General features: G+C 48.6%; 1 protein-coding gene across 1 annotated transcript in view; it reads left to right on the top strand.

Moving 5' to 3' along the window:
- The window catches only part of LMBR1L (limb development membrane protein 1 like), a 48,294-nt gene extending 28,438 nt beyond the window's left edge, over nt 1-19,856 (top strand). Inside the window, exons 7-17 of the mRNA XM_053299744.1 lie at nt 920-988; nt 3,248-3,312; nt 6,030-6,105; nt 6,295-6,378; nt 8,201-8,277; nt 11,719-11,796; nt 12,504-12,577; nt 13,003-13,093; nt 15,175-15,241; nt 16,727-16,888; nt 17,337-19,856. Coding sequence (XP_053155719.1) covers nt 920-988; nt 3,248-3,312; nt 6,030-6,105; nt 6,295-6,378; nt 8,201-8,277; nt 11,719-11,796; nt 12,504-12,577; nt 13,003-13,093; nt 15,175-15,241; nt 16,727-16,888; nt 17,337-17,395 — 902 coding nt within the window. The 3' untranslated portion in view covers nt 17,396-19,856. The remainder of the gene's footprint in view (nt 1-919; nt 989-3,247; nt 3,313-6,029; nt 6,106-6,294; nt 6,379-8,200; nt 8,278-11,718; nt 11,797-12,503; nt 12,578-13,002; nt 13,094-15,174; nt 15,242-16,726; nt 16,889-17,336) is intronic.
- The last annotated feature ends 2,601 nt before the right edge of the window (nt 19,857-22,457 follow it).

Genomic DNA, 22,457 nt, shown 5'->3' with positions numbered 1-22,457 from the left:
GGGTACAACTATTTATTATTATTATTATTATTATTATTATTATTATTACATTTATATCCCGCTCTTCCTCCAAGGAGCCCAGAGCGGTGTACTACATACTTGGGTTTCTCTTTCACAACAACCCTGTGAAGTAAGTTAGGCTGAGAGAGAAGTGACTGGTCCAGAGTCACCCAGCTAGTTTCATGGCTGAATGGGGATTTGAACTCGGGTCTCCCCAGTCCTAGTCCAGCACTCTAACCACTACACCACACTGGCTCTCTGTGTGACTATGTGACTGAAGCTTCAGGAACAAGGGTTTGGAACAAGGGTTATAAGGAGATGGGTAAAGCTCCCATATGTTTAAGTAGCCTCATTTGTTTAGTCACTGAAAAGTGGATGCTATATTGTTCTACTCAGTTGCCCTGCCTTGACCAGCTGATACTACTTGTGGGCCACAGACTGAGCATAGATCCAACTCAGATGGTGGCAAAATCTCTCTGTATTATGGCTGACATTTTGGTTATGGCAAACGAGCCGAATGTTCTGAAGATATCCTTGCTGGCCAGAGAGGCCCAGGAGTAGAGAGACTTGAAGCAGGCCCAAACACTGAGCCAAGTGGACCTGACAATGAAATTCTGAGAGTTGCTCTTAAAAAACAAACAAACAAACACTGGAGAGGAAGCCTGAGTCATTTACGATTGCACTTCTGTGCATTAGAGATAAGGACTTGGGAGTTACAAGGGGAAACCTGGCTGGTGGGAGGATGGGCTGGAAATCCAAATGCGGCCAGCTTTTTGTGTAGGGGAAACTTGACTCTAGTGGGCCTCTTTAGGAGGAGGCTGCAGTGCACGTCTTGTATTCCTGTAAAGGAGGTTGAATATGCCTCGTTTTTCCCCTCCATGCCTTGTCTGGACTGGTAACCTGTTTCTTTCTGCCACAGACCTATGGGAGTTCTACCTCCCCTACCTCTACTCCTGCATCTCCCTGTTTGGTGTGCTGCTGCTGTTGTGTAAGTCAGTGGATTAATTCTTTCTTGGGGCACTGCAGCGGGGAGGGCAAGACGGCCTTGGGGTTGGTCTCATTGGGCTCGGGGCCCTCAGAAAGGAAATCTGATTTTTCCAAGACCACCTCTGTGCCCAGAACTCTCGTGCAAGGAGGGCCGAGTGGCTCTCAGATGAAAGAGATGGTCTGTCATTGCCTCTTCCTCCTCCTCCTCCTCCTGTTCTGCTAAAGCCAACCCCACCATGAACCTTGGGGAGGGGTGGAGGATAGTGAGCTGAGGACCCACTGAAAACCGCAGCTGGCCCTGTGTGGGGGTGGTAAACCAGTCCTTATTTACTGTGCAATCTGGTCATTTGGGATTCTGTTTAAAAAAGAAGAAGCCAACTCCGTTCCTTGCATGACGTGCCAAAGGCTACTTCAGACATGATGAAATTTGATCCATGTATAGGAAATGGGATGGAACTGTGTGGCTATTATGTACCTCTCTATTTTGCAGTGTCATCCAGTGCCAGTGCACAGAGGGGGGTGGCAGGGAAGAGGGCAGGGCATGTGGGTGCCGCATGAGCCATGGGCAGCCTCTTTCTCTCCCTGCCCCAGCTGTGTCTCTCATGCCCTCTCATTTCACCCCATCCCAGTTTTAACTGGAACCATGTGGACTGGGCCAACCAGTTTCCCCAACCCAGTGAATGACCAGCCTGCATTTACATAGCACAAGTGCTTGGCATAGAGTGATGCTGTTGCACAGGCAGAAGCTCTAATAAGGTTGGGGCTGCCTGTGGCTGTTCTCAGTACCCCCTTTTGTTTCTGCTCTGAGCGGCTTCATTCATTCTGAGTTCCTTTGCATCATCCCTTGAAGCAATTCAGCTGAGCTCTGCAGAAGCCACGCTGAAAGCTTGCAAGACCTCGGCTGCTTTTGGAAACTAGCTGGAACTAATGGAGCAAAATAAAGGGAGCTTAAATTAGCATTTGGGACTAAAACAAGGTATCATTGAAATATTGGCTGTTTTGCTTCTGATATAGTTGTGAATTATCTGAATGCATGAACATATTAACTCAGAATGGTGCTTTTACAGTATTGGTGTGTTCAGCTTCTAACTAAATGGGAAGACCCCAGAGTACCCAGAATGTTGGGGGCAATATGCTAAATCATTGTAAACCGCTTAGAGAGCTCCGGCAATAGAGCGGTATATAAATGTAAGTGCTATTGCTATTGCTATTACTGTCTAGGGTTGGGTGTCTAAGATGTTTGGCTTGAATACAAAAATTTACTGTCTGTCTGAATCTCCCCTGGCTGTTAGGTCCTCCTTCTCCTCCTCCTCCTCCTCTAGGTTTTCTGAACAGTCTCTGCTTAACTGACTTGAACTGCCCGCTTTTGCATTGATTTCCCATGTAGCCACCAGCAGATCCCTTGGGCCTCGCTTTTGTAGATGAGACTAGCAGCCCTTTCTTTTCTCTTGGAGGAATTGTGGTGAGCTGGATAGAGAGCCGCTCAGTTTGTTTACAAATTGCTTCCGCTGTGGGTTGGATTTGCCCATAGTACAAACAGTAGTTTATCATGATGCAGATCATGGACTTGGGGCATAAGAGATCACTGAATTGCAAAGACAAACCTTGCTGCAGGCCATGTCCTCCTCAGTCTTATTAATATGTACATTTGAGGAGAGTCTAACTGAGCCACTTCTCTTGTGTGTGCCGTACCTCTGCTTAGAAAACAAACAGATGGAAATCTCTGCCAAAGCTGTCTGCAGAATGACTGACTAATTTTTGCCTCCAGCAGACTGTTTAGAACAGAGCCTTGGGTGGCTCAGCACAGTTGTGGGTTTTTTACCAGTTTGTCCTGCCAGACCCACCCTCATGTGAGAACTGCATGCAGAGTGTGGGGTTTCCTTCTTGAGAGGTTCAGAAATGGTTATTTATATGAGTGGAGGGCAGGGCAGAGGCAACGGCAGCATCCCTTGTTGCTGGCTTTTGAACCTTAAGGGAGAGATTTGATGCACTGCACAAGGGCATTATCTGTGTAGGTTTTCAGAGCTTAAAAAGCCAATCTGGCAACTGAGTGGGAAATGCCCACGCCCACCCCGCTCTGACCCTGCCGGAATGGCCTTGTGGCTTTGCCAATCTGGCAAAACAAAGAGTGAGCTCCTCCTTCCTGTGAGCCTGTGGTTGGATGTGTAAAACATTGCCACCTTCTGGCCAGTCAAGGTAGTTGCTGATTTATATGCTGGCATTTATCTTCATAGCCTTTTCTCTCTGTGACCCTCCACAGTGTGCACACCCTTTGGCCTGTCACGGATGTTCACTGTTACAGGGACTCTGCTGGTGAAGCCCAGGGTAAGTAAGATGAGAGGTGGCTTTAGCATTTTGCCAAGCCCAGAATATTGGGAAGGGAAACGGCTTCTTAAGGGGGGAGGATTCAGTCTGGGAAGGGAGCAAGGCAGAAGGAGCAGCACCAAGTGGACATGATTCAGACCCTGAAGTGGCTACTGTATTTGGCTGGAGGGAATGAAGATGCCAAGGTTGCAGAAAGAGTGTGTGAGGCTGCTGGAGGAGGAGCAGAGCCTCAGTCATCTAGATCAGGGATGGTCCGTTGCTGGACTATGGATATGACAATATTTATATACTGCTTTGCAACAAAAGTTCCCAAAGTGGTTTACTGAGATAGAAATAAATCAAATGGCTCCCTGTCCCCAAAGTGCTCACAATCTAAAACAGAAACATCAGATAGACACCAGCTGGATGGAGGCTGTGCTGGGGATGGATAGGGCCGGTTGCTCTCCTCCTACTAAATAAAGAGAACCACCACTTTTAAATGGTGCCTCTTTGCTCATTTAGCAGGGGATGTCCAGCTGATTGTGGCTGAGGATGATGGGAGCTGTAGTCCCAACAACTGGAGACCCTCAGGTTGGCACCCCGATCCAGTGGGTAACCTGGGGGCTTATTTTATTTCACTAAACTTCCATCTCCCAGAATGGAACTCAAGATGGCAGACCTGGGTTTTCCGAGAAGTCTCCCATCCAGGTGCTGATCGGGACCTGCTTCGCTTCAGCAGTGTTGCTGTACCAGTGTTGCTCAGAGCCTTCAGACCAGGCCCTGAGCTCAAGGAAAGCTGAGGGAGGGGCGCTGAACTGTAAGGGAGCCCTTGGTTGTCCAACACAGCACTGGACATTCAAGAAGGAGGCCAGAGAGAGTGGCAGGGCCTCATCAGGATGTACCTGCTATATCTCTCCTGGAAACTGATCTTACAGAGGCAGCATTCAAGAACATTTTGGATTTAGTCTTAAAACAAGATTCTAGTCCTCTTGGCTGTGGAATTAAACTTGAAAATGCATGTACTGTGTTTGGTAACGTCTCAGGAGCTGCAGGGATTGGGAGAAGGGCAATTGAGCAGAAGTACTGCAACAAAGGAGTGATGTCAGGGCTGTGTAGAGTTCCCTTTCCCTTTATCATGACTAGCAGGTGCATTGTAAGAAAACACATTCAAATTTCCAGATCCTTTCCGGCAGGCACTTAACACAGGGGGTTCAGATGTGATGAGAAGCTGTGGTTTTTTGCTCTGAGTAAGGGAGATGCAGGGTTTCACACCACCCCCCGTGCCCTGCTGTCTTTGCTTTTGCTTCAAACCACTGTGCTGTATATGAACACATGCATGGAGTAGAGATAGTTTTCTCCCTCTCTCACAAGACTAGAACCAGGGGTCATCCCATGAAACTGAAGGTCGGGAAATTTAGGACAAACAAAAAGTACTTTTTTACGCAGTGCATAATTAATCTAGAGGATTCTCTGCCACGGGATGTGATGATGGCCACTAGCTTGGATGACTTCAAAAGGGGCTTGGACAAATTCATGGAGGAGGGCAGGTCTATCAATGGCTACTAGTCTGGTGACCTATAGGCCACCTGCAGCCTCAGAGGCAAAATGCTGCTACCTACCAGTTGCAGGGAAGTAGCCGCAGGAGAGAGGGCATGCCCTCACCTCTTGCCTATGGGCTGCCCAGAGGCATCTATTGGGCCACTGGGTGAAACAGGATGCTATACTGGATGGGCCTTGGGCCTGATCCAGCAGGGCTGTTCTTATGTTGGTGGGGGCCAGATTGCAGTTTAAGCAGAGTTAGAACAAGACAGAATACCCAACCGCAGTGAAATTGGTAAATGGGGAAATAATAAAAGAAAAAGCACCAACCAGCCAACCGTTCACATGGGAGGCTAATGGTCTGCCTAACAAACCAGAAACTGCATGTTAACTCGCCCTTTGAGGTTGCATCAGACATTGCCCCCACCACTTCATTTTCAGATAAAAAGTGGTCTGGCTACCCAGTAACTGATGCGGGAGCGTGTGGACAGGTTGTAACGGGAGAATATAAGAGCCTTCCTGTGGGCAAGGCCTTTTCTCAGTTGGTTCCTCTGTGAACCTTAATAGTTGGGCCATGGAGCTTGCCTCCGACGTTGTTGCCTAATGGGAGGAAATCAGGCCTCTTCTTGGTCGGCCAGTGAGGTGCTTCCACACGATGCGTGTGGAGTGCCTTACCGGGCTTAGCCTGCTCTCCTCACAGAAGCTCCGGCCTGCAGCCCTGGCTGGCTGGATCGGCCGCCCACACAACTACCGGCTCTGTCATGGAGCCAGTGGGGGCTGCGGGGCCCCCAGAAGTCCCAGCATGCCCTGCACAAGCACAGTGGGGGGGCATTCTGGGGGGACCCCCCCAGACCAGGAGGTTGCTTGTAGCCTCCCGATCAGGGGTCTGCTTGTGTGTTGCTGCATGGCCATGGCAGCATATGAGCAAAAAACCCCAAGGTGGACGGAGCGCTTCCTCTGTGAACCTGGCTTAAGGGGAGAGGGACTTGGGCAGGCTAGCCGCCTCGGAACCGGGCCAGCCTGGTGGTTCCGACGATCACTGGAAAGCGGGCTAGGCTCTCTTGGCTCGCTTTCCAGTGATTGTGGGAATAGGCTCAATGGTGAATAACTGGTTGGCAGGGAGCAAGATAGCAAGATAAGGAGATGGGGGGGATGGCTCTCGATGGTCTGATCCCTCCTATGCCTTGTCTTCTCTGCAGCTCCTGGAGGATTTGGATGAGCAACTGAACTGCACAGGATTTGAGGAAGCAGCCATTTCTCGCAAGATCCGCTCTGGTAAGCACTGGACTGAAACTGGACAGAGCTGGCACATGGGTGAGCCCAGCACAAAAATTCCAGGGTTAGGATGACCAAACACAGGTGTATCTTGCCAGTGGGATTGCTGGAGGTGGGTACAGTGACATATCTAGATTTTCTGTCTCGTAGGGATTGGTTGACTTTTTCTTTCTTTCTTTAACTGTACAGGGAAAACTTCCTGCTGGCTCAACTTTGACATGGAAGTGTTGAGACAACAGTACCTAGCAATTCACTCCCGCAGGATAATGCTGGGTAAGAATTGTGTAGATTTATTAATAATAATAACCCCAACTAAGTGTGTGAAAGCATTGGTCAGAAACTCAGTGTCTTGGTGTATTCCACCATGTTTGCTGTATTACTTTTGTACAACTGTAGAGTCTGGAATCCAGTATCCTTGGATCCTGCTTATATTTAGTAAAGTTATAGCCTTATTTCCTGTAGCCAGGTCTGTATATATGTGTAGCCCACCTCCCCCAAATTTTGAATTTTGCATCCAGAAAAGCTCAGTTTTATTAATGGATAATTCTTAGGAGGATTATGCAAATTTGCACTGAGATATTTCTGGCATAGAATACTACATTTGCCAGCTCCAGGGTGGGGCTATATAGAGCATTCAGATTGTGTGTGCGTATGTGCACCCCCACACACTCTTCCTAGGATTTCACCAGGCATAGCCTATATGTTGGTAGCCATAAGGGGGTGTGGGTAGGTGGGTGGTTCTGTACATAAACGTGCTTTTTTTAAAAAGCAGATTGTGAAAATGTTATATTCTTTGTCGAATATCAGCTTGCACAATGACCCAGATCAAGCAATGCAACCCTGATTGCTGGATTATGAATGAACCCACAAGGCTATATGTGCCCTTCCCCTCTTACAGCTGAATCAAACGCTATCTGGTCTCCCCAGCTGCAATTTCCTGTAACTTCCAAACTGTGACTTACACAACCCCAACAAACCAAGGATGTCAAACTCTTCGACATCCTTGATTTGTTGGGATCACCTGAGCCACAGTTCCCCATCTCAGACTTCACAGGAGACTTGGTTTAAGAAAAAGAAGCTAGGAAATGTAGGTTGAGCCAAGTGGGAGAGGAGAGGAGGAAGGTGGGATGCCATCCTCATTCATGCTCCAACAAACTCTGGTCGATGTGAAGTGTCTGAACTGAGCCAAAGTGATTGCAGAATCTGTCAGTTGTATCCTGTTCATTCAACAGAGTAGATTCAAGGTGGGTTACGCAGTCAGATAAGTGCTCACAAAATGAAACTGCATTTGCTTTAAAAAACCAAATCGCCTCTTATGCCATTGCACAAGCCTTTGGAAAGAGAAGCATGTTTATTGTTCTCTTGGCAGTTGTCCAAGGACTGGGTAAAATGAGCTTCCTAAAGGACTAAATTAGTTTGATATCTGTGGGGCCATAACAGAGAAGGCCCTGTTCCTTTGCTGATGCCATTCTAACCTTTTGGAGGTAGTGACATGCAGAGCAGGGCTTCCTGAGAGGATTGGAGGGCATTTGATATGGAGGAGGAACACTTTGAGCATTTTATGCACAGGGGCCATCTGTGAATAAAAGCTTGAGAAGAACTCTCATGAGGTCTGATTATATCTTGGAGCAGACTGTGTGGGGCATCCAATACTCAGTGGGTAGACTCCACTATTCCTATGCAGCTTGTTGGCCATCCACTGTGGTGGCTGTTTGTGGCCCTTCCCTTTCAGACTGTCTATCCCTGGCCTCCACAACCATGCCTCCTAGACCTGGCGAACAAAAAGGCAAATTCTCAGGACACTGCAAACTTGAAAACGAGAGGAGTCCTGCAGAATAGGTCGTCTGTAAAAGCTGTCTGCTTCCATGCATTCGATTGCGGGTTGGACCCCTGGATTCTAGTTGCAGACTGTAGAGGCTCCCCATGCCTGTGTTCTGTTTGGCTTGATGGGGAGAGAGATGGAGCCTGCTCTTCCTCTTGGCAGAGACGGTGGAATGGACCTGGTGGCTTTAAAACCACTGCGCAGCAGCAGCAGCCGCTCATAGGTGCTGTTCAGCTTCTAGTCACTTTAACTCCTGTATTTGTCTCTTGGCAGAAACACGCCGTAAAGCTTCCGCTTGGCAAAGGAACCTGGGCTACCCACTGGCCATGCTGTCCTTGCTATCTCTCACGGTAAATCTTGGTGCTGCATGGTGATCTAAGAGAACAAGTACTCAAGGTGCAGCTCTGCACTGGTTAAATCAGTCCCAATCCTGCATCCTCATCCTGAAATCAAGGATACGGATACCTGAAAACCAGTGGTTTCAGCTTCCTAGGCTCAGAGAACCTTGTTCGTGTTGCTCAGTCTGCAAAGGGCCTCTTGTGTGTGTGTGTGGCAAAGGATTCTGGGCCATGATCAAGAGTGCTTTCTCCGTTTTCATGCGCCACACTGGCCAAGCCTGTTGCGCTGCTCCACGTGAACTGCAGGTGCAATTTTAAACTGATCGAGTGTACTCTGACAGCTCTCAAGCGCGGGAGAAGATTGGCAGTGGCCGACAAGCTGCCATTGACTGAATCTCTCATTGGGTGATCAGCTGAAAAGGAAACTTGAGAACTTCTAGTCCAAACCCTCTCATAGTGTGCAATTCAAGACAGAGTGATTCCTTCACATGTGGGGGGGGGCGTGAGCTGACCCAAACACAGTGCCGTGCATTAACCGTGGGGCTATAGCACAGTACAATGGCAGAGCGCATTCAGAAGGTCACGGTTTCGGGACCTGGCGTTGACAGGTAGGGCTGGGAAAGACCAGGGTTCCAGGCTGCTATTCAGTGTTGAGGAACCTGACATTGAGAGGTACACAGCTTGTGTGAATGAGAGGGCTCTAAATGTAGCTATATTGGCTAATGGCTGCCCAAATAATCCTGTGCTTCATGAATTTATCTAATTCTGTTCTGAAGCCATCTAATCATCATGCAAACTCCATTCAGGGATTACATTACAGTGAGGGAAATATGTATTTGATCCCCTGCTGATTTTGTCCGTTTGCCCTCAGACACAGAAATGACCAGGCTATAATTGGAATGGTAGGTTTATTGTAGCTGTGAGAGACAGAATAACAACAAACAAACCCTCAAAAGCCCAGTGCCCAAAAGTCAGCGATGGATTTGCATTGTAGTGAGGGAAATAAGTATTCGATACCCTATCAACCAGCAAGATTTCAGGCTCCCAGGTGTCTTTTCACTATATGCAGGTAACGAGCTGGGATGAGGAACACCCTCTGTAGGGGAGTGCTCCTAATCCCAGCTTGTTACAGTACCTGTATATAAGACACCTGTTCATAGAAGCAAGCAATCACTCAGCTTCCAAACTCACCACCATGCCCAAGACCAAAGAGCTGTCAAAGGATGTCAGGGACAAGGTTGTAGACCTGCACAAGGCTGGACTGGGCTGCAAGACTATCGCCAAGCAGCTTGGTGAGAAGGTGACTACAGTTGGCACGATAACTCGCAAATGGAAGAAACACAAAATAACTGTCAATCTCCCTCGGTCTGGGGCTCCATGCAAGATCTCACCTCGTGGAGTTGCAATGATCATGAGAACGGTGACAAAGCAGCCCAGAACTACACGGGGGGAACTTGTCAGTGATCTCAGGGCAGCTGGAACCAGTTGGTAACACACTACGCCGTGAAGGACTGAAATCTTGCAGTACCTGCAAGGTCCCCCTGCTCAAGGCAGCACATGTACAGGCCCGTCTGCAGTTTGCCAATGCACATCTGAATGATCCAGAGGAGAACTGGGCGAAAGTGCTGTGGTCAGATGAGACCAAAATCGAGCTCTTTGGCATCAACTCAACTCGCCGTGTGTGGAGGAGGAGGAATGCTGCCTATGAGCCAAAGAACACCATCCCCACCGTCAAACATGGAGGTGGACACATTATGCTTTGGGGGTGTTTTTCTGCTAAGGGGAAAGGACACCTTCACCACATCGAAGGGACGATGGACGGGACCATGTACCGTCAGATCTTGGGTGAGCACCTCCTTCCCTCAGCCAGGGCATTGAGAATGGGTCGTGGATGAGTATTCCAGCATGACAATGACCCAAAACACACAGCCAAGGCAACAAAGGAGTGGCTCAAGAAGAAGCACATGAAGGTCCTGGAGTGGCCCAGCCAGTCTCCAGACCTTAATCCCATAGAAAATCTGTGGAGGGAGCTGAAGGTTCGGGTTGCCAAACATCAGCCTCGAAACCTTTCTGACTTGGAGAGGATCTGCAAAGAGGAGTGGGACAACATCCCTCCTGGGTTGTGTGCAAACCTGGTGGCCAACTACAAGAAACATCTGACCTCTGTGATTGCCAACAAGGGTTTTGCCACCAAGTACTAAGACATCTTTTGTGAAGGGATCGAATACTTATTTCCCTCGCTACAATGCAAATCCATCGCTGACTTTTGGGCACTGGGCTTTTGAGGGTTTGTTTGTTGTTGTTCTGTCTCTCACAGCTACAATAAACCTACCATTCCAATTATAGCCTGGTCATTTTTGTGTCAGAGGGCAAACGGACAAAATCAGCAGGGGATCAAATACTTATTTCCCTCACTGTATACACGTGGACAGGTTTCTGTATATACACACACGTGTTTGTGTGAATGACTGTACATGTGTTCACCTTAAATGTGAACCTGGGTACAGACTCCCTCAAATGCAGGGTGTGGATTAGAAATGTACTACTGTACATGCATTGAATGTCCATGAATAACTGTACATATATATTCCAGGCCTGCTCAGCTTTGGCCCTCCTGCAGATGTTGGTCTACAACTCCCATAATTCCTGGCTATTGGCTACTGTGGCTGGGGATTATGGGAGTTGTAGTCCAAAAACAGCTGGGGGGCCTAAGTTGAGCAGGCTTTAGATCCATACATGTGAACAATGTACACAAATCATACATACATGGAACACCTGAAAAGGCATGAAAATCGGTAACAGAGCATCTATTCTTCTATAACACTTGCAGAGACAGGTCTAGATATAGAACTCATAATTTGCTACTTTGTACTGTAAGCAAAGAGTAGTGCTGTATAAAGTCATGGGGTACAGGAGGAGTTCTCTTCCTGTTGGCAGCCGTATGCTAGCCAAAAGCCACTTGGAAATGGAGAAGCATCACCCGCTCCCTGCAGACATCCGTAATTTGAATTCTTTATTGGAATTTAGGAGAGCCCTAAAGACCTACCTGTTCGGCCTGGCCTTCCAGTGCTCTTAAATTGTTTTAAAGGGTCTTTGATGTTTGTGGACTGCCCTGAGCTATTTTGTAAGGGCGGTCTAAAAATCGAACAAACAAACAAATAAATAAAGGAACCTCTCGAAAGGCTCCTTGGTAGGTGGTACAGAATAGAAGTCCGGTTTGGAGAGGGTTTGCTCATTCTGCAGGGGGCTTGTTGCCTCTGAGAGAGTTCTCTGCCGTTCTCTGAACCCTGCTGTTCCTTTTGGAAAGAAGAGAAGCTTCTTGAGTGAGAATCTGGTTTAGAAGATGCCAGAAAGGGCACAGATGCAGTGTTAGCTGTTCATCAAGGCTGGGACTGAGGATGCAGTATCGATCTCTTTCGTCCTTCTAACCTCCCTTTCTCCCCCCTCCTCCAGGGTATCTCTGTTCTTGTAGTCTGCTTCCATGTCTTGGAGCTGCTGCTGGATGATGCTGCAATGCCGCGAGGAATCCAGGTGAGAGAAGAGGGATTTCCCAGGGTCCTCTCTTCAGCCAACCTCTCCACGGGCACTCTTGTCAAACCAATTCTCTTCCTTGCTCTGACTTCATGTGTGACCCTGTTGGGTTGCTTAACTTCCTTTGTGAAACATGGTTGGAAGCAGAAGTTCAAGAGATACTACTGATATCAGTAGCAGAAATGAGTCTCTTCCTATTGTGTGTGTGTGTGTGTGTGTGTGTGTGTGTGTGTGTGTGTGTGTGTGTGTTTATGTTTATACAGATCTCATTTGCTCAATACAAAGAAATTAAATTTTGGACACCTCTGTATATCATTTAATTAAATTTGCTTCATCTGCTTATGCTTATGGAGAAGAACTAAGGAGGCAAGTGAGCCCTGCCAAGCCCACTCCTTTTCTGTTACTAGCAGTTCACCAGATGTTTATCCGCCCTCTTTGTAAAGACTAGAAATGTGTATTTTATTTTGTTAGAAAAATCAAGGCCACTAATTCTACAGCTGAAACCAAATTCACTGCTGGTGTGGCTTAACAGCAGGCTTTTTAGTGCCCACACAGCCTGCTACTGACCAAACTGGGGGAGGGAGAGAAAGAGAGAGAGGGTCTGAACACAGGAAGAAGTTGAAAGGACATTGGGACATGACTGCTCCATCTTCTGTCCTCCTATTCCCAAATCAACCTCATCCTTTTTCGCATCTCTACCTTTACAGGATGCACCGCTGGGGAAAGTGTCCTTCTCGGTCTTTGGCTCCTTTGGGGCAGTCATGCAGGTGATCCTCATATTGTATCCTTTGCAGTCTCGTTCTGGGTGACATGGTCTCCAGCCCCCTCCTTCTTAAAATAAAAAATTGCGGTCAGAGAAGTGTTTTCCGAGCATCCATATTTATTTTCTCTGGTCTGCTCCCTAGCCAATGTCTGATTCTCCTGGAGCGTCCCTGCACTGGCTTCTCATTTCTGCTTCGTTGCCATCGGACTCGAGTTCAGACTCTGGTGGGCAGGCCTTGCTTGCCCTTTGGGCTCCTGGACTAAGCATCCTAGATGGGACCATGGGACCCTGTCCTAAGCCATCGCCCTATGGAGAAAGGCAGGGGGCTCAAAGTAGTGGCCCTGTGTATGTGTGCGTGTGCGCACACAGAAACCCTGCTACCCGGTCTCTTTGGTGATTGCCTCTACTCCACTCTTCTTCCTTAATTACCTTCTATGTCTTAGTTATCTTATGGTTTCCTCTGTTGTGGGGTTCTACAGCTCCCCACTCTTCACCAGACTGCTGCCTGAGCGACACGACACAGCCATGACCAAGGTGTGTGTGTATTTATGTTGTTTGGTTTTTCTACACAATTCATTTTAAAACTGGTTACTCCACCCTCAAGCCAGTGGTGGAGCAATTGTGATGTCATGGAAAGCAAGAAACAGACAACAGAAAGAGAGAGCTGAGCACAAACGTCTTTAACTGTTGAGAGAGGGAGGGTCAGTGACAGATTGCAAGTTCCACAAATACTAACGGTCTGGAAGCAGGACCCTGGGGGAAATCTCATGCACACGATCTAGGAATCAGAGGGGCTGAGTGGTGTTGCTGGACAGGGTTGGGGAAGAAGCAGACCTGTGGGCTTGGGAACTGGAGTGGGGACAGAGGGGCCAAGTTGACAGTGGGGGGCTGGATGAGTTATAGTATCTACATACAAGGGCTGAGGCACACAGCTTCCTATCTTGGGAAAGGGTCACTGCAGTTATTTATTATTTTATTTATTTATTACATTTATATCTCGCTCTTCCTCCAAGAAGCCCAGAGCGGTGTACTACATACTTGAGTTTCTCTTTCACAACAACCCTGTGAAGTACGTTAGGCTGAGAGAGAAGTGACTGGCCCAGAGTCACCCAGCTAGTGTCATGGCTGTATGGGGATTCGAACTCGGGTCTCCCCAGTCCTAGTCCAGCACTCTAACCACTACACCACCATGGTTTCGATGGGACCAGTGTTCCCTCTAACAGGAATTCCCAGATGTTGACTACAACTCCCAGAATCCCCAGCAAAAGGCCATTGCAGCTGGGGAAGCTGGGAGTTTTAGTGAAGAACATCTGGGAATCCCTGTTAGAGGGAACACTGGATGGGACTAGAAGCCCATTGGCTTCTAATGGAGACAAACACAATGGGACATTTAGAAGATGCTTATGTGCATGCTGGTACGCAGTTACCTATATGTTTATTTCTCCGAGACATACCCGTGGCTAATCCCATGCATGGCAGCTCTTGCAAGAGTTTGTGAGCAGCTGTCGATTAGCCATGGGCACGGGGGGAGAAAAAGGCGGCAGCGGCCGGCGGAGAGGGTGGCACAACCTCCTTCTCCAGCCTGCGTGCCGCCCAAAGGGCAAGAGCTCCAGTGGTGGGGAGAAGATGGTGGTGGGTGGGTGGGGCAGAAGGCAGCTCAGCCTCCCTCTCCGGACTGCCTGCTGGCCACAAAGCAGGAGTGCTGGTAGCGGGAGGGGACAACAGGGGCGGGGGGATGGGGGAGAACTAGAGGCACAGACACTCTGCACCTGGCCCAGCTAGTTACTAAGTAAAATGTTTATATACTGCTTTTCAGCAGTAAATGCTCACAAGACGTTTGTGGCAAGAGGAGTGCAAAATTGGTTCCCTTTCCCAAATGGGCTCACAACTGAAAAAACGCAAAGCAGGTGCCAGCAATGAAGAGACATGATGCTTGGCTCATTAGGGGAAATGGCTTTCCTCCTGCTAAGTAGAAGGGAGCTGCCATTTTAAAAGGTGCCTCTGGGTGTCCAAGAGGCTGCCTGTGTCGTTGGAGGACAGAAGCTGAGCAGTCCAGTTAAACAAATACCACAGGCATTTTATTTCTCACCTTCCCAATAATCCCCATTTTAAGAAGAGACGTAGTATTATTATTACATTTATATTCTGCTCTTCCTCCAAGGAGCCCAGAGCAGTGTACTACATACTTAAGTTTCTCCTCACAACAACCCTGTGAAGTAGGTTAGGCTGAGAGAGAAGTGACTGGCCCAGAGTCACCCAGCTAGTTTCATGGCTGAATGGGGATTTGAACTCGGGTCTCCCTGGTCCTAGTCCAGCACTCTAACCACTACACCACGCTGGCTCGTATGACACAATGCAGGTCTATAATTCTAGAAGAATTACGTGCAGTCTGAATTCTCCTTGTGTCACCAAGGGGAGATTCTAATATGGTATCTTTAAGGGGCAACATCACCATTAGCTTTGGTATTGGGCAATTCTCCCCGTCAGATGGCTTGTGGGAACGAGCTGAGAGCAAAGGAGGGATAAAATGTACAGGGTTTTTGTGTAAGGCTGGGCAGGGGACAGCCAGAGGCCAGTGGATGTGCTCTTCCTTTTCAAACTGTATTTCCTTGCAGATAATTGGGAACTGCGTCTCCTTGTTGGTGTTGAGTTCAGCACTCCCAGTTTTGTCTCGTACCTTGGGTAAGTCTGTCTCTTCTTTCATTCAGCCCTCATCTTGGGTCTGGTTCAGCAGAACTGTGGGAAACGGATCTTTAGCCAAGATTGTGTGCTTAAAGAATAAGATATTTTTAAAAAATGTGGCACGCACAACATGTGAAATTCTGTAACGCTTGGAGATAATGCAAATAAACTGCATTGTTCTTTTCTACTTGTCATGTGGAGAAGAAAGGGATGCTTGAACAGAGAAGCTCTGCTCTCTGGACCTTTTTGTGGAGCTTCTGGCCTCTGGAAGGCCATTAGGCAGTGCCCCACACACTTCCCTCTGGAGCCAGAAGGGCAAGCAACTTGCTTTTTTAAAAAAAGTAAGGTTGTCAGGATGCTGTGTAACAGATTTCACATTACTACTTTGCCGGTGTCAAGTTTGCAGAATATGCAGCACAAGAGGTTTGCCCTCAGGTTGACTTTTGATGGAACGAGGCTTGAAAAGTGAGAAGGGAGAGACAACCACACAGTTCTGGGGGAGCTGGGGAGGACCAAAAATTCACAACCTGGTTTGAGGCCTGGGTTGCCTCATTTGTGTTGCAGTCAGCTGCGTTTCAGGGGACTCTACGGGGAGGAAAGTGGCATTGGGATAACTATGCTTTTTTATGTCTGTTTGAAAAAATGTATCTGGGAACAGAGGAAGCGGCCTTATATTGAGTCAGACTATTGGTCCATCTAGCTCTGTATTGTCTGCATGGACTGGCAGTGGCTCTCCAAGTTTCAGGCAAGAGACTCTCTTAGCCCTACCTGGAGATGCCACCGGGGAGCCTATCTGGGACCACCTGCATGCAAAGCAGGTGCTCTGCCACTGAGCTATGGCCCCATCCTTGGTACTGCATATTAGGGATGTGCAAGACATTCCAGTCTCTGAACATTCCAACTCAAAATGGGCTGTTTCAAGCTTGGAACAGAACCACCCAGTTCTGTCAGAATGTTTCGAGTGCCATTTTCAGTCAGTACCACCATGCAAATGGCTGCCATGTGTGTGCAGAGGCCAGAATGGCTCTTGGGACATTTCAAGTGTTCCAAGCTCGTTCTGTTGGAACCGGCTTGGCTGGTGGTTCCAACAGAACGTTCTGGGGCATTTCTTTGCCAAGCTTGGAACGGAACGCAAAGATCATCCTGTGCACATCCATGCTCCGTAGATTATCTTCAGTAAAGCCTTGAAAGGAGGGCACACCGTGAAGCAGGAGGAGGCCACCTTCGCGCTCCAATGGTTGAACGGCAGCTGCCATCCTCCCCAGCCTCAGTGTATTGATGGGAGTTTATTATTTATTTTTATTTATTTATTTAATCACATTTTTATACCACCCAAAACGCCGAGTTCAACAGCTGGAGAGCCAGGGTTGCCTACCCCTGCCCCAGATAATGTGTAGAAGCACAGATCAAACAGAGCTTGGGGATGGGGTTGAAGGAGACAAGTGTGATGCATGACAACAGCCACCTTCTGTTTCTCCTGACCAGGAATCACAAGGTTTGACCTGCTGGGAGACTTCGGGAGGTTTAACTGGCTGGGGAACTTCTACATTGTCATTCTCTACAACATGCTCTTTGCTGGCCTCACCACCCTTTGCCTGGTGAAGACATTCACCTGGGCCGTACAAGCAGAACTCATCCGGGCCTTTGGTAAGTGCCCGTCCTGTTTCCCTCCAGATACTCTCACATCCTATTCCGATGACCCAAGGAGGTGGTGGTGGGGTCCTATTATGGACTGATTTGTACTGAAGGGGACATTCCTTGGGGTGAAACTGGCCCTCCTGCAGATGTTGGACTACAGCTCCCATGGTGGCTGGGGATGACAGAGGTTGTGGTCCAAAAACAATGGGAGGGCCAAAGTTGTGCAGCCCTGCCTTAGACCCACTGTGTGATGGGTCCCTTCCTGAGACACTTCTACTTAGGGTTGCCAGTTGACAGCCTGGAAAGCCTTTCCATGTGTAACCACTGTCTTGGATGCAGGAGTTCCTTCACACGTCTGGCTTCCTCATGTCTGGGTAGCAAGATAAGAAGCTGTAGGCTTTTGGTCCCTAATCCATATTTCTCCCTCTCTTTCCCACCCCCCTGCACTCCCCCCCAGGCCTCCACAAGCTGCCTCTGCCCGTGACACGGTCCCACCGGTCAAACAAGCTCAGCTAGAATAACTGTTGGTGCCTGTCTGGATCAAGCCTGGCAAGATCACCTTGCCTGCAACCTGCTGCCGGGGCATCCTGACCTTGACATCCTGATTGTGTGGGTGTCTGAGCCATCATATTGCAGCAGAGGGGGCAGAGAACCTTCCTTGCTCTGCCTCTGTTGGACCAACGGCCTGCAGGACAGGAAGGGGAGAGCCTTTGATTGGCATCCCAGGGAGCCCGAGAAGCCGATAAGCTCAAATGACTATGAACACCTTGCTCTCTTCTGCTCCGAGGCCCTGTTGGCTGAGCGATCATCTTGTGACTGAGGAACTAAAATGGCGGAGATGGACTGTGGAGAAAGAAGCATTGGACTGCTGGAGAGACTTGGGTGGAGGACTAGCCCTGAGGCACTGTAGAAAGCAAAGCAAGGCCATTGGCTGGGAAGGGGAGAAAGTGCCTGATGTCTCGGATCCCTGCTTTTTGCTCCTCCCTGTTGACATTGGACATGGTCTTAAGCTTCACGTCCGCTGGCCCCTTTCCCCACCCTGGATCCTAGGGGCCAAACCAGTTGGGCATCTTCTCCGTGAATGTTGGGAGCCAGTTCTAATTAGAAGTTTGAACTCTGTTCCATGTTTACATACTTTACTCAAGTGCAATATATGCTGGCCTGGTGGGCTCGAGCTCCCTGGATTTCCGTTCAGCAGCCATCTGTGTCTAGGTGGCAGCGTGTGTGTGTGTGTGTGTGTGTGAGAGAGAGAGAGAGGGGGGGGGGAGAGAGAGAGAAATATGGTGGTAAAACCTGTGTAGGACTCCCTCTACCATCACTACGGGCACCAAAAGTAAGAGGAACACATCTAATCAATTGCTGCATGGTGAGTTTTCAGTACAGTAAAGGTGAATGTGGAGGGGAGGGGAAGCTGCAGTCAGAAAGTGTTTCTTCCACCCTCTAATTCTTGCATTGATGGCAGGAGAGCAAATATTGAGGGTGTTTGAGGTTGGGAGTTGGGCCTATATGTTGGCCCAACCCTTCTGCTTTCTCAGCCCTGTGTGCCTTCCTCCTTGTGGGAGCAAGCTTTCAGCAGAGGAGCGTTTTTTTGCAGCTTGTTTGCATAACACTCTAGAGTAGTGGTTCCCAAATGGAGTTCCTCCAGATGTTGCTGAACTACAACTCCCATCATTCCCAGCTACAGTTTATTGTGGCTGGGGATGATGGGAGTTGTAGTTCAACAACATCTGGAGGCACCCTGGCTGGGAACTATTGCTCTAGAGACTTGGTTACAGGAGCAGCTCTCTTTATGATATGCGGGTAGGGTGGAAGCTTGGAATGTAAATTGGCTTAATGTTGAGGTATATTGTAAGTTGGAGAAATTGATTAGGCATGCTGGAAAACTTTCATATGGAAGAATGTGAAGAGGAAAAGGAGTGTGTGTGTGTGTGTGTGTGTGTGTGTGTGGTCACCACAGCTTGAAGTCATTTCACCTTGCCCTACACCCACCCACCCCCACCACATACAAACAAACATAAAGCTCCTCTGCTGCATCATAACTGCATACCTTGGATCCAGTGTTCCCTCTAACTGGGATTCCCAGATGTTGGTGACTACAACTCCCAGAACGCCCAACTTCCATGGCTTTTGCTTGGGGATTATGGGAGTTGCATTCAACAACATCTGAGAACCCCTGTTAGAGGGAACACTGCTTAGATCTGCTATGCCTTTCTGCATCTCCCCATCCTTGTGGGCTACAATGGCTTCTCTAGTGTGTCTGGATTCCCTGCATCCAGTCCTGAACAAGGAGAAGAAGGTGGGGAAGGCTTTCTTGACGAGCTTTATATAGAACACCCAAGTTAGGTTGATGGGGTAGGGGCAGGCATCAGATTGGTTCCTGCAGATGGGGGTGGCCCTTCCTTATAGAAACCAGGATGTGTCTTGAGTGGCCGTGGTCTGTTGACTGTCTTACTATAGGAGCTCCTTTGTGTCTGTCCCACTGTGTGTGCATGTGACACTGTCCTGTTCTGTGTGCGTCTACCGGAGTTGGTGAGGCCACTACTGTCTGTCCGTGTGTCCAGTGCAAGAAGACGTGGCTTCAGGACGACAGCTCTCCCAGATGACACCTGGGTGCCCCTTGGTGAGCTGCTTGGTGAACTACAGACTGCTGAGCCCTTCGTATCCACTGCCTTGTGTTCCCTCTGCAGCTGGTGCTGAAGAGGACTGGCTAGTTGAGTCCTGCATTCTCAACCCAACCGAGAACTGGTGTCGAGGAGAGCTGTGTGTGGACGGGTGTGTTCTTTTCTTTCAGGCACATGTCATGGCATTATTCATCCAGCCTGGTGGGGGCCGCCCAGCTGAAGATCAGTGGCTCCTGCCTGCCCCCCCCTTTCTTTTTTTTTGCTGCATGTAGTGAGTGTCTGGTTTCAGTCCTGTTGTGCCCATGGGGCTATGGCCATGTAAGCAATAAATTGCCTGTTCTTGGGTTTTTCCTTTCCCTCTCTGGATGTTTCTTGTGGGGTGGGGAAGGGGAAGGTGGTGGCAAGGACAGAATGAACAGATACGTCCTCATGCTATAACCCACAAGAAGAGCTGGCAAGTGTCTTGTTTCTTGCTTCCTGTACTGAATGCTGCATTGAGGGGGGTGACTTAAGAACAGAGGAAGCTGACTTGGACTGAGACAGACCAAGGGTTCCTCTAGCTCAGTACGCTGACTGGCAGTGGCTCGCTTAAGATTTCAGAGCAGGGTCTTGCCCAGCCGTACCTGGGGAGATGCCAGGGCTTGAACCTGGGACCTAGAGAGGAGAGCTGGTCTTGTGGTAGCAAGCATAAAACTTGTCCCCTTAGCTAAGCAGGGTCCACCCTGGTTGCATATGAAAGGGAGACTAGAAGTGTGAGCACTGGAAGAGATTCCCCTCAGGGGATGGAGCCGCTCTGGGAAGAGCAGAAGGTTCCAAGTTCCTTCTCTAGCTTCTTCAAGATAGGGCTGAGAGAGATTCCTGCCTGCAACCTTGGAGAAGCCGCTGCCAGTCTGTGTAGACAATCCTGAGCTAGATCGACCAATGGTCTGACTCAGTATATGGCAGCTTCCTAGGTTCCTACCTCTACAAGCAAAGCAGATGCTCTACCACTGAGCACCTGCTACTCTACAGCCCCATCCATGTGTATTTGTATTTTCATGTGTGGGGCTTAAATCGCCTTTGGGGACTGCTTAGTCTTGTTGCTGTAGATATCTAGCCATTGCGAATGGCGGGAGTGAGGCCTTTGTAACGAGTGCTCTGGCCCATGCTGGTGTTTGCATCACAAGCCATTGAAAGCAAGAACTGCTCTAAGCCAGAACAGGGGAGCCACTTGATTCAAAGCACACTTTCCCTCTTGTGTCTGTTTTATTACAGCTACTTGGTTCTGTCTCTAAGACAGAGCAAGAAAAATCCCCTCCCCCCCCCAGGTGGGAATACTGAAATACAATGGGAGGAGGTGGAGTCTGATCTTCCTGTAATTGACACAGTCCGAAAGAAAAATGCAGCTAGAGTCAAACTACGTGTGACTTGGAAGCACATGCTTCAAGTAACATGGAGCTTAACTCTTACTCAGGTGTATTGGCCTTCAGGTCAGAGCTTGGACCCCCACCTACCCAAGTGGTTTACATCTAAGCTAACATGAGTCACAGCAATGGCATCGTATCACTTTTCCTTCTTCCTTTTTTCCTTGGGGTATTTTTTAAAAAGGGATGGTTGGAGAAAGAAGGAGACTGAGTCAGTCAAATAGACCTGAGGGGAAAGAGGGTGCATTCCTGTGCCTTGGATAAGTGTCTAGCCAAGGGCCTCAGCCCCTGCCTGCATGGCAAACTGCACTTTCTGGAACCTCTTCAGCCCAGCTGTTAGGGTGCGGGAGCCTTGCTGTGCTCCTTTGCATTTGGCCCCCCAAGAGAAGAAGAGAGACCCAGGCAGAAATCACTTTGAACTGCATCCCATGTTGCAGATTGGGATTAAAGGTAGGCTTTGCGTCTGAGGGTAATATGTAAACAAACAGCAGAGCTGACACCCAAATGTGTGCGATAAGCTTGAAATAAGGATGGAGAAATAAACTCCCATCTCCCAATAGCCACACTGTTGCAGCAACATTGATCAGCTCATCTGTTCTGAAAGAGCTCTGGCTCCCTGGGCCTCTCCTCATGGCTCTCCAGTGCGGCCAGTTAGTCCCCATGAAGGTGTCAATGAGTGGTTACAGCAGGGCTGATGGAGAAGAAAAGAATTACTCTTGGCTGGTTGGCACTGTGCATTGGAAAGCCCACAAGGAATCCAAGCAAGCATCCAGTTGGAGAAAGGGTTGTCCTGTCAATCAGTGGGCTGCTTGAGCGGACGCATCCACCTATGGGAGCCCTGAGTCCCAATCACATAGAGGAGGAACATGGCTGTGCGTGTCTCACCTGCCAGGTGATGGGCTGCTGCTCTGTTGAATAACTGCATGGAAAACAACTTCCCCACCCCCTATCCTGCCCACAACATAATTAAATGGTGAAATAGGAGTGCACAAACATGGCCATAATTATCCCAATATATAAAAATGGACTACAGTCAGATCCAGCCAATTATCGACCAATTAGCCTCTTGTGCGTCATCAGCAAATTGTATGCAAGGCAGTTATGTTATAAACTCATAGACTTGGCAGAACAAAACAACATTATAAGGGATGAACAGGCTGGCTTTCAATCAGGCCGGTCTACACTGGATTAGATTTTGACCCTTTCACATCTATTATTATTATTTTTACATTTATATCCCGCTCTTCCTCCAAGGAGCCCATACTACATACTTGTGTTTCTCCTTCACAACAACCCTGTGAAGTAGGTTAGGCTGAGAGAGAAGTGACTGGCCCAGAGTCACCCAGCTAGTTTCATGGCTGAATGGGGATTAGACAAACAACTTAGTAGAAATGTGCCCCTATATGTAGCCTTTTTAGATTTTAAGGCTGCATTCGATTTGATCCCTAGAACCCATCTATGGTGTAAATTTGCTAAAACTTCATTAGACCCCCGTTTGCTATTCTTGATTTGTTCATTATATGAAAACACCTTTTTAAGAGTCAAATGTGACAT

Source organism: Hemicordylus capensis, chromosome 2 (assembly GCF_027244095.1).
Source record: "Hemicordylus capensis ecotype Gifberg chromosome 2, rHemCap1.1.pri, whole genome shotgun sequence".
In the NCBI taxonomy this organism is placed as follows: domain Eukaryota; kingdom Metazoa; phylum Chordata; class Lepidosauria; order Squamata; family Cordylidae; genus Hemicordylus; species Hemicordylus capensis.
Note: the sequence above shows the minus strand (reverse complement) of the source record. Positions and strands in the feature narration are given on the sequence as shown.